The 12075-nt window shown below is 54.7% G+C and overlaps 3 protein-coding genes across 3 annotated transcripts; 2 read left to right on the forward strand and 1 right to left on the reverse strand.

Annotated features, from left to right (window-relative positions):
* Positions 1-83: 83 nt before the first annotated feature.
* Positions 84-2435, forward strand: ALT_2791 (OPT family oligopeptide transporter; the record flags this gene model as incomplete). The annotated part of the gene is made up of 3 exons (XM_033559210.2): positions 84-237; positions 285-452; positions 505-2435. The coding sequence occupies 3 exons, from the start codon at positions 84-86 to the stop codon at positions 2433-2435; spliced, it is 2253 nt and encodes a 750-aa protein (XP_033415101.2).
* A 399-nt stretch (positions 2436-2834) lies between these two features.
* ALT_2792 (nonribosomal peptide synthetase 12) lies at positions 2835-9989 on the reverse strand (the record flags this gene model as incomplete). The annotated part of the gene is made up of 2 exons (XM_033559209.2): positions 2835-3035; positions 3090-9989. The coding sequence occupies 2 exons, from the start codon at positions 9987-9989 to the stop codon at positions 2835-2837; spliced, it is 7101 nt and encodes a 2366-aa protein (XP_033415100.2).
* A 578-nt stretch (positions 9990-10567) lies between these two features.
* ALT_2793 (sterigmatocystin 8-O-methyltransferase) lies at positions 10568-11968 on the forward strand (the record flags this gene model as incomplete). Its single annotated transcript, XM_033559208.2, has 5 exons — positions 10568-10883; positions 10931-11054; positions 11101-11210; positions 11264-11645; positions 11695-11968. The coding sequence occupies 5 exons, from the start codon at positions 10568-10570 to the stop codon at positions 11966-11968; spliced, it is 1206 nt and encodes a 401-aa protein (XP_033415099.2).
* Between the last annotated feature and the right edge of the window lie 107 nt (positions 11969-12075).

The raw sequence follows: 12075 nt of genomic DNA on the forward strand, positions 1-12075 counted from the left end.
TGTCTCGAATCCTCTTCTCCCATACGGAGAGTTCCTTCTACGCTCATCTGACAATCGTCTCAGTATATCTGAATCGTAATACGATGGATGACAAGAACCCCTCTGCAGAGGAGTCGTACAAGGGGGGATTCGAGAAGCAGGCCAAGGATGTTATGCGAGAAACTGAAAGCGCAGAACCCCCGGGCTCTCAACCGGACAAAGCTGAATATGTCAAGGGACATCCAGTCATTCAAAATGGTGAGCATTCATCTGCACAGCTGCTAGCCATTGACTAACCCCAGCAGGCGCCGATGTATCCAGGTTCATCGTGTCCGTAAGAGATGATGGTGATCCTTCATTGACTGTTCGATCGATCGTCCTAGGCTCTGCGTTCACTGCGCTTTCGAGTGTGATCACGATGCTTTATACCTTCAAGCCCACGCAGATGCAAGTGTCGGCAATCTTCATCCAACGTAGGTCAATTTCCCAGCAGGCTCTGTCTAGTGATCATAACACCTGTTCTAGTTCTGGTGTATGTGGTTGGCCAAGCCTGGGCTCTGTTTACTCCGCGCCCAGACAGATTCCGGTGGAAATGGCTGCGACGCACACTTGAATTCCTGAACTTCGGACAGCCTTTCGGCATTAAAGAGCATGTCGTTGCATCTCTTATTGCTTCCTCTGGTAACAACGGTCTTTCGGGAGTGGAGGTGTACGCCGTTGAGCGCCTGTTCTACAATATCAGCGTCTCGGCGACAACCGCAGTGCTGGGAACATTCTCCATCTCACTCTGTGGCTTTGTGCTCGCTGGAGTTCTCCGGCCGCTGATTGTCTACCCGGCTGAGATGGTGTACTGGTCCACACTTCCACAGGTGGTGCTCTATCAGAACCTCCATTTCGACCAGCGTGCCAACCGGGGCCGGTTGATCAAGTTTGGCTGGGCTCTAGGACTTGCCGCTATTTGGGAGATCTTCCCTGCATATATTATAACCTGGTTCGGGGGCTTCTCGATCTTCTGCCTGGCTTCAATGAACGCCCCCCAGCATACCCGGAAGATCTTTTCGAAAGTGTTTGGGGGCGCATCATCTAACGAAGGCCTGGGTCTGTTGAACTTTGGTCTCGATTGGCAGTATATCCAGAGCAGCTATCTGTCGTTGCCATTGAAACAGCAGCTGAACAGCTGGATCGGCTATGTGATTTTTTATCCTGTGATGCTTGGTCTCTACTACGGCAACAGATGGAGCGCAAAGTCATTCCCATTCATGTCGACCTCTCTGTTCAACAGCAACGGCAAACAATTCTCCACCACTTCTATCCTCTCAGATAAAGGCACAATCGACTACGACAAGCTAAAGGAAGTGGGCATTCCCCATCTAACCTCCAGCACCGTCTGGGGCTACCTCACACAAAACCTCGCCATCGGCGCCCTAATCACCCACGTCCTCATCTTCTATGGCAAGGACATGTACATCGCCTGGAAGCAGGCGCGCAGCCGAACCCAGCCGGACCCACACTTCCAGGCCATGCTCAAGTACAAGGAAGTCCCAATGTGGTGGTACCTCGCCCTCTTCGTCCTCGCCTTCTTCGCAGGCCTCATCGTAAACATCAAGGGCGAAACAACCCTCCCGGCATGGGGCTACATCGTCTCCCTCCTCCTCGGCGCCTTCATCGCTCCCTTCTCCTGCATCCTATACGGCCTCTACGGCACCGGCGTCGCAACCAACCAGCTCTCGAAAATGATCGCCGGCGCAGTCCACCCGGGCCGACCCCTCGCAAACCTCTACTTCGCCAGCTGGTCCCACCAGGTCATCCTGCTCTCTGTGAATCTCGCCAACTGGCTCAAAGTTGGCCAATACACCAAGATTCCGCACCGCATCATGTTCGCCACCCAGGTCTACGGCACTCTGCTAGGTGCAGGCCTCAACTACGCCGTCATGACCACCATCGTCTCCAACCAGCGCGAGATCCTCCTCGACCCCGAAGGAAACAGTGTCTGGAGCGGGTCAACAGTGCAGAGTCTAAACTCGCAGGCTATTACCTGGGCGCTCGCGCGGGACTTCTACGGCGTGAACGGGAGGTATCTCATCGTCCCGCTAGGTCTGCTTATCGGCTTGGCTTTGCCAGTCGTGCACTGGGGCCTTAACAGGGTCTTTCCGCGGATGCGGTCCTGGCCGCTCAATACGGCGATCATTGCTGCATTCGCCGGGCAGACATATTACGGCATCACATCGTGGATTTGGTCATCCATTGCGGTGGGGGTGTTCTCGCAGGTGTGGCTTCGGCGGCGGCTGCCGCGCATTTACAACGAGTATAACTATCTCATTGGCGCGGCGTTGGACGGCGGCTCGCAGATTGTGATTTTTATTCTGTCCTTTGCGGTGCTTGGGGCCAGTGGGAAGGTGCATCCGTTTCCGACGTGGTGGGGGAGTCCGGCTGGGAATCCGGATCATTGTATCTAGTGTATTCCTCTCAGTAGGTTGGTACTACTCTGCACAATGTAGGAGGCTAAATCGCTCATTAAGGGCTCGTCTGTCTAGAACTCTGGCTGCTCAAAGTAACGATGTCAATTAGAGATGTCCCAATTATCTATCCCGCCTCGACTCGCATTGTGCGTCGACCTGACGATGCACTGACTTCTCGACCAGCGTAACCAAACTGTAGTCGCTGAAGATGTCCTCCATCCGGACATCCATTCCCTTCCTCTTCGCCAACCCAACAGCCCTCTGCCTTCATCTAGTCATCTCCCAGACGGAAAAACTGATCGTCTGGCGCAACATCACCCGGCGAGCGATCCAGCACTCCTGCCCAGACCTCCTGCATTTACGGACTGTAGTGGCGACTGAGGTGGGAGACAAGCCCTAGATCCTCGGTTTCTGTTCCGAGGTTAGGACATCCAGGCTCCTGGCAGGCTGCTCAGCGCAATGCAGTATCTGGGATACTGCGTTGCGGAAACATGTCTCGACGATGGCAGCCTGCTCTGAAGATACACTAGGTTTCCAGTACCAGAGCTCGACGCGGGTGCGCTGCTCTTCTATAACCATGTAGACACTAACGAGACGCTGGGAAAGTTAACCATAATACCAGATACTCCGCTATAGCAGACTCAGACTCACCTCCTGCGGTTCAGGGGATTGGATGGATCGCAAGCGGGTGCGCGGATTGACCTCCCGTTCCGCGGGCTCTTGTCGCCGAATCGAAATCTGTGTGTTGAACAGGGTCATTGGGGAGCGGCCGGTATGGTGTGCAAGCTCCACCACAGGATACGTCTGGTGCGCAATACTGGCCCCGTAGTCGGACGATATCTGCTGGAGGACCTGGGTGACTGTCCCGCGGCTGAGGTCTACGCGGAATGGAAGACAGTTTATCAATGGACCCGCCATTTCTGCGATCCCCTCCAGCAGGATGTCGCGCCCCGAAACGATGTTCCCGAAGCAGACGGTCTCGAGGTTCGTGAAGACACGGAGGACAAGCGCCCATGCCATGCAGAATAGATTGGGGGAGGTGATGTGGTACCGGCGGCAGTATGTGACTATTGCTGCGTGGTCGTCGATCTCAAATCGACGACACTGAGAGGTGCCTTGGTCATGGGAGAAGTTTGACGTAAGTGGGGGGAAGTAACATGGCTCGAATTGGCACAGTTGCGCTTCCCAGAAGGCAGAGGCAGCCGCCTTGTCTTGGTTCTGGATGTACGAGATATAGTTCCGGAATGGGGGAGGGCGGCGCGAGGGTAATCTGTTCTGACAAGCAAGACCGAGGTCGTGCTCTACGATTAGCGAAGTAATTCCGTCCCATAGAGCATGGGTAATGTCCAGACGGACCCAGACCCTTGAAGCATCCTCGTAGATGATAAACCGGGATGGAACCCGCAATGAGGGTTGGAAATCACCTGGGAAGCTGTCCAGCTGTGCGACAGGCCGGATGAGGATTTCCCTGGATTTATAGCGCTCGACAGCCTGGATGAACGACAGGTTGGGCTGTTTACACTCGGGAAAAGATGGCTCAAGAAAGTAGGAGCGGAATATGGCATGTCGCGCGATTACCTGTTGAACAGCTGATGTGACAGTCTCGACGGACTCGCTGAATACTTCCCATGTAAAGGCTACATGGTAGAAAGCCGGTGAACTGGCCTGAACCAGCAGCATTCCGCACTGGATCGGAGCGCATGGATATATGTCTTCAAGATCCCGGTCTGCTATTCCAGCGTCGGCCAGTAATTGTTTACACGCTTGGACGTCACTCGACCTCTTGTTCGGGACTGAAGTTTCTGAGTGACCGGTATCGCTCTCAGATATAGCTGTATGCTGAACGAGAGCCCTAATGGTCTTGTACTGGAAGATATCTGGCAGTGTATATACCCGCTGCCTGGCACGCGCTTGCAAGACGACCTGCATTCCCGCGATCGAATCGCCGCCAAGGTGAAAGAAGTTATCGTCGACACCCACTCGCTCAACTGGAAGACCAAGCACTTGTGCCCAGAGTTCCTGCAGAAACGCCTCCTCCGGGGATATGCTCAAATGGCTCGATGCAACGGCAGGGAAGAATGTGCGGAGTTCATCGGCAGACATGGACTGGATGCGGCGTCTCAGCAATGGCCGATCAATCTTGCCGCTGGCCATTCGAGGCATCCGTGTGAGCGGCACAAATATCGAGGGGACCATGAAGTGCGGCAGCTGCTGTTGCAACTGTGCTTCTGCGTCGGCTGCCCGTCGACAGAAGTCTGCATCCGGAGCAGCCCAAATGTCCTGGGTCTCCTCAGTATTGCTATGGATAACGACAAACGCTGCGAGACAAACACGATCAGCGTTCTCCAGTGGCGTCACCGCATCCACAGCTACCTCTGCAGGTTGTGAGCAGTCCGTCCACTCCCAACACTGGCGCAACTGCGTCTCGACCTCTCCCTTTTCCAGCCGCTGACCGCGTACTTTGATCTGGTCATTTGCGCGCCCAACAAACCGCAAGGAGCCGTCTTCATTATAGTGCACCAGATCACCCGTCCTGTAAATCCGATAAGGCGTCTTCCGAATGCCGCGAAGCCAGGCCGGAATCTCGGGGAAAGCTTCCGCTGTCTGCTCCGGATTGTTCATGTACCCGCGTGCCACAGGGTCACCTTCCAGGAGGAGCTCCCCGATGGCGCCCACCGGCACCAGGCGATCGTGGTCGCGAGGATCGGTGATCCAGGCCGCCGCGGCGCGGGGACGCCCTATGTCCCGTACATGTACGCCCGGGCGGTACTGCTGATACGAAATGCCCACGGAGCATTCGGTGGGCCCGTACCCATTGATCAGGACTACTCTCTCCGCCCAATAGTCGTAATCAGCGGGCCGCATTGCCTCTCCCATGAGCGACAGCACCCGCAGGGAGGGGATATCCTCATGACGCAGAAGGCGCGCTACGGACGGGGTAAGCATCGCGTTGGTGACCCCGGCGTCGCGGGCCGCACGGGCGAGGGCGTTCTGTCGGTCGTCGTCCGAGATGACGCAGACGCAGCCGCCTACCATTAACGTGCTGATGCTCTCCCCGATACAACAGTCGAAGCTGTAGGAAGCGAATTGTAGCATTCGGGTGTGCTTGTCTACCAGCTGGCAGGCGGTGAATTCCTTGGCCGAGGTGCAGTAGGAGCTATGCTCAATGATTGTGCCCTTGGGGGTTCCCGTGGAGCCTGATGTAAAGACGGCGTATGCCGCGTCTCGGGGGTTTACTTGTGGCAGTCGAGCCAAATCCACCTCGCAGTCCCAAATGTCAACCGTGTCGTCTCCCACCACGAGATCCGCTGATATGATCTCCATCGCTAGAGCCCTGGTCGCCTCCGAGCAAACTATCAACGTGCATTGAGACTCGCGAGCAATAGTAGACAGTCGCTGGTGCGGTTGCCCCGGGTCCATGAGCACGAATGCGGCACCCGCCTTGCTGACACCAAGAATGGCCACAGTCGTCCACTTGCTTTTCTCGAAGAGAATCGCGACGAAGCTGCCTAAATTGACTCCCCTCCCAACAAGTTGCATTGCCACCTGGTTGGACCGCTTCTCCAGTTCCTGGTAGGAGAGCTCTCCGTCCCAAGACGATATCGCTGGGGCCGAGGGAGCTTCTTGTGTCCGTTGTCGAATTACCTCATGGATGATCTGCTGCGAAGCTTCGGTGACAGTAGCATTCCAGGCGTAGATTTGGTCAAGATCGGCAGGCCCTACGCTGGGCACGTCACCCAGCCGCTGATACGGGTCCTCGAATAGACACCGCAAGACCATTTGAAAGTGAGAGAGTAGTCGCCGGACACGATCCTCACATAGCACGCGACTATCAAAACCAGAAATCATGGTCATATGGCCCTCGTCCTCCGTCAGACAGCATTCAAGCGCCAGCGCGTACGACAGGAAGCCGCCTATAGAGACGGACGTCGCCTGTACATTGCGAAAGATGTCCTCTGGAAAGTCGGCCGCCGGCTGAATGACCAGGTGGCTCTGGAACAAACACGCAATTTCAGCCTCTGGGCAAACTCGGCGGATCTTCTGGAGACCTGCCTGCTCGTAGGAAGCCATATGGGCCACTTGGTCCTGCAGCTCTGCCAGGATCTTGTCGACTGACTTGGTCATGTCGAGTCGAATGCGCTGGGGTACGGTGGCGATAGTGGGACCAACGACTTGTCCAATGTCATGACCATCGTTGAGGCGGGCGTTCCTTCCACTGAGCGTCTCGCCGAACACCACGTCGTCCACGGCCGTATTGTGTGCGATGACAAGCGCCCAGGCCAGCCGGATATATGAGGGCAAAGTGTAGTTTCGGGCTACTCGTGGGGGCAGGTGAAACTCCTCTCGCAACTCTCCGTCGGCAACGGGCGTATAATCAGGTTGGGGAAGTGGGGGGAATACTTGCGCCTCAAGATTGGTGAAGCTGGTGCTCCAGTAGGCGTCGGAACCTCGTGATTGCTGCTGGATGTATTGAATGAAGGGAGTAAAAGTGTTTCGCTGGACGGCATGACCGTTCTGATAGGTTGACTGCACCTGCTCTAGCATCAGTCTAATTGACCAGCGGTCGCATAGCACGTGGTGGATGGTCACGATGAACACTGGGCCACTGGGTTCGTCGTCTAAAATACAACAATGGAGAAGTCGTGTTCCCACCCCCATGACCGCTGGTTCCGCCTGGGCCAGGTAGTTCATTCGGTGTTGTGGGGCATCCCACACGAAAGGCTCACGGAGGACGACTTGTATCAGGTTCTGCGATGGTGCCAGAGCGAGACGTGTTCGCAGGATGTCGTTCTGCGCTACGACGGCCTCCCAGGCCGCTTTGAACGCCTCGATCTGGACACTGTCCTTGAGTTGGCAGACTACTCTGCACTGATAAGATGACGGGCACTTTTCCGTCAGCGCCATGAGCCCTTCCTGCAATGGCGTGCAAGGATATGCGTCCTGAATAATGGCAGGGTCAATGTTCATTTGGGAGGCAACCGCTCGGCGGAAATCTCTTTCGCATTCCACAGGGGGGCGGACAAGGGCAAAGCTGTTGACAGTCAAAGGGCAAGCATCACTTGCTGTACCAACAACGGATGCAAGGTCGGCTAGTACGGGATGATTGAAAATATCCGCAACGGTCAGCTGCACAGAACGGCGTTTGGCAGCAGCAACCATCTGAATGGCACGCATGGAATTGCCCCCGAGGTGGAAGAAGTTATCCCCCATGCCAACCTTGTCTGAGGTCAGCTTGAGAACCTCACAGACCAAAGCATGGATGGTTCGCGCCGCGTCAGTCTCAGGGGATTGTGTTTGCACCATGACTCCTGCCAGACGACGTAATTCTTCGAACGGGATGGTGCTCAATTGGCGCCGCAACGTGCGTCGGTCGACTTTGCCTGTAGCGCCTTTTGGCAGATCCGTGAGTGGAAGGAGCAGCTGCGGCACCATGAAACTGGGCAGCAAGGACGATAGTTTCGACTGGACATGCTCGAGGTCCGAAAGCATCTGTCCAGCATCGATCGGGTGGAATTGCAGCCCGTTGCTTACTATGGGCTTGCCAGTTGGTATTACGAGCACCGCTACTAGAATCTCAGGCTCAATGACCATAGCCACAACTCGCTGGACGTTGGAGAGAGTTTCTGAATCCTGTAGTACCCGAGTGAGTTGACACTCGATATCCTCGAGCTCCAGCCGCTGCCCACGCAGTTTGACCTGTGTGCCTTTCCGTCCTACCAGACTGAGGCATCCGTCCTCATTATAACGTACCAGATCACCAGTCTTATAAGCTCGACGCATCGTGGGTTCGAGCGCAGACCCGCTCATCCAAGGAGCATCTGAGATGAACGAGGCGTCGCTACGCTCGGGTTCCCCCAGATATCCATCCGCCAGACTTGGTCCCCCAATCAGAAGCTCAGCGACGGCACCGATAGGAGCCAGTCGATCATGGCGATTGACATCCACAAGCCACACACGGGTGTTTGCAGGGCTGCCGACAGTCCGCCGAGCCTGGGGGGAGGTGATCTGCTGCGAGACGCATGTTACCCCGGCCATTTCAGTGGTCCCGTAAACCTGAAAGAGCTCGACTTTGGACGCCCACTTGAGAATATGGGCCTCACTCGGCGCTTCCCCGCCCAGAAATAGCTTGTCCAATGTCTTCAAAGACGCAGGATCCAGCGACTCTGCCATTGTTGGTGTGAGGAGAGCCCAGTTGACCTTCATCCGGTTCATGGCATCGGTGAGCGCATTCATTCGTTCTTGATCGGACGGCATGCAGATTGTTCCCCCCGCGGCCAACGTGCAAAATATCTCGATAAAAGAGATTCCGAACCCGAGTTTTGCGAATTGGAGCACGCGGCTCTCAGGCGAGAGGTGCAGTGCGGGAACCTGGTGGGCAACTGCTGCGAGCGCCGAGTGAGAACCAACACATCCCTTAGGCTCGCCCGTACTTCCAGACGTAAAGAAGCAGTACGCCGGGTCCGTCGAGCTTGTCGCAAATTCTCGTGGCTTTGCCAACCATGTGCCCACCGTAGCCGCCGAGACGACGAGAGTTTCGTTGACAATTCCATCAAAGGCGTGTTCGTATCCGGCTGAGACGATGGCGATCCTAGACCCGCAGATTGCTGCCATTGCATGCCGACGACTAGCTGGATACTCGGGGGCACAGGGGACAAAGCATCCCCCGGCCTTGTTTACAGCGAGCATGGCCACGATCACCCATCGCGTTTTAGCGGCACATAGCATGACCATTGTCCCGCTGCGAACATCGTGTCTATCCGCGAGGTGCGCTGCCAAGCGAGAGGACAGCTGATCAAGTTCCGCGTATGTAAAGGAGCCATCGGTATCCTCAATTGCCTGGGCGTTTGCTTGCTGCGCAGCACGCTCTTCTACGAGTTCATATATGGCGGAATGCGTGGCCTCGCGCAATGGGATGCTCTTCTGCCAGCTTAAAATACGCTGTCGCTGAATGGGGCAGCACAAGGAGATCTGTCCGACTCGCCGAATAGGTTCTTCCAGGATACACTCCAAGACATGACCGACAGTATTGGCGAGATTTTTGGCATAAAACGGCGACAGCAAGTGACCTCGGTAGGCAAGCTGCAGAACAGGATGAGAGCCGTGAAACTGTCCCACTATATTCACTCCGTGTAACTGTTTGAAATCGTCACATTCGTCGGGTGAATCTTGGATATAGACTCCTGTGTTGATAGCCTCGGCTTCGGTCCTGCTCCACACGGACAAATCACATCCATTTCCCCGTAATAAAGTACCTGCCGGAGATTCCGTGTCGAGAGTAACACTGCAGATATGTCTTTCGGCACCGGTATCAAACGCAAACCGGATCCGATCTGCCTCGACATATCTCGACAGAGCTATCGCCCATGCTGCGCAAAGGATCCATTGAACTTCATAGCCTGATGTTTTCAGTGCTCGAATTACGCATGGGTCGAAATCGAGTGTCTTAATTCCTTCATCACTAGTCGACAGGTTGACGTTGTGGATTGTAGGGAAGAGGCAGCAGACTCCGTCCCCTACTGCCCTTGGATTGGATGCGCCAATAGTGGTCATGATGAGTATTCCGCGCCCTTGAGGTAGAAATCTGTGGCGCAATTTGTCAGGGTTGAGGATATAAGAGATCCCTCAGCTGTGGCTGTAGGAGCCCTATCTGTGAGTTGCCCATGGCGAAGAAGCGGTGTGGATGCCTCTAATGATGTACATGTATGCATCTGTCCTGTAAGGCGTCAGTTGTTCAACCGATGTACAAGCTCAGCTCGGAGATTGCCGCCAGGAGTAGTTAGTAAAGTCATTGAGTAGACAGGTATACGTACCTAATGTGCCCAATTCCAAATTAGTCGAAATTCATCTGCCATTAGGTGACTGCGTGTCGCAGAGCCACATGCAGACGCCCTTGCATCTGATGAATCGACACGACCCCAGGGTGTAGGCCCACTACGTATCATGAAGACCAAGATAGAGCAGGACTTTGATGTTCAAGGGAAGCGTGAACTATATATTACATAAAGCAAGGGCAGCACCTGATTCTCCACCACTCGAGGAACACGCTCTTTCCCGCCTTTTTTCAGCCTACACGGCCAGTCCTCTCATATTCTCTATTGCTTGCGCATCATAACTTCATTAAAGGCAAAATGACCCAGACGAATAGCCAGATCGAACTCCTGGGCTCGCGTATCTCGAGCCAAATCAGAAGGTACATGGACAAGGTTCAAGCCGGAGAGACGCCAACGGAGGAGATGGCGACGATATCGTCCGCCTGCAGGGAGCTTGATGCACTGGTGACTCCCCCAGAGATGTGGACGAACCGGGTCGCAATGGGTTACAACGGCAGTATCGCGATATGCCTTCTCTTTGACTTGAAAATATTCCAATTTCTTTCCGAGAGTGATAGCGCCACGCCGTTGGAAACTCTAGTCAAACGGTCCGGGGCTTCGAAATCGCTACTCAGTACGTCTTCCACAGTATCTACTCCGACAAATCTGACTAAGATGTAGGATGTGTGTTGCGGGAGGTCGTGGCAGAGTTCATTCTTGATGAGCCAGCTCCTGAGACATACCGACTGAACAGTAGGTCGGCTTTCCTGCTAGGCACGAGCGGGGGCGCCTGGGTCCATCATATGTCAGTGACCTTGTCCGTACATCTAGTGCTATAGCTCATGTTCCAGGTCCGATGTTGGTCTCATGACAGGGGCATACTTGAGTCGATACGTAGCGCAGAATGGTGGGCAGATCCCCGGCCATAGGCACCAAACGGCCTTTCAGATGGCGTACGGGAGTAGGAATTCTGATCCGTTAATCATGGATTAGGTACTAATTGAGGATGTCTAGCGGACCAGTCTTTCTACGCTTTCCTCCGCTCATCGGACAAAAAACTGGGGGAGAGGTTCGACTGGGCGATGCAATGGCACACACGATCGGCCGCAACGACTGTCGAAAGCATCTTCGATTTCAGTCAGCTAAAGTCTGATGCCCTCGTAGTCGACGTCGGTGGAGGGAAAGGCCACCATTCCATTCGTATTGCGCAGCAGCATCCGCGTATGTCGTTCATTGTCCAGGACTACGGTGCCGAGCCTCCTACGGTTAGCACAGATATTGACCCAAAAATCCTTGAGAGAGTCAAATGGCAAGACCATGATTTTCGCACCGAGCAGCCAGTGAAAGGAGCAGACCTCTATCTGGCGAGTTGCATCATGATGGACCATACTTCAGAGTAAGACTGAACGGGTGCAGTTAGAGAGCAGAGACCTGACATAGTACAGAGACTGTTGCATTATCCTAGGATATCTCGCCGAGGCAATGACCCCGAACAAGTCCATCCTCTTGATCGATGATGCCATTGACGTGGGTAGTCAGGGTGGCCTGTCGATGGCCAATGCGATGAATATGCACCTGCTGGCATGCTTTGGGACATTGTCGCGGACAATGGAGGAATGGCATGCGCTAGTTGACCGTGTACCAGGCGGTCTTTCCATTGTCGATTCGTGGATGTCGGATCCAGGCCGGGTGACGTTTGCTTTGAAGAGGGGGGAATAACACCGATTGTGTCCAGCATATATATCTATTACCGACAGGATAGAGAAGGAGCAATGTATGATCTTCCGAAGTAGGCAAGAGACATAGCGCAATACAATCACAAGCGA

Source organism: Aspergillus lentulus, assembly GCF_001445615.1.
Source record: "Aspergillus lentulus DNA, contig: Alt05, strain: IFM 54703, whole genome shotgun sequence".
NCBI classification, from domain to species: Eukaryota; Fungi; Ascomycota; class Eurotiomycetes; order Eurotiales; family Aspergillaceae; genus Aspergillus; species Aspergillus lentulus.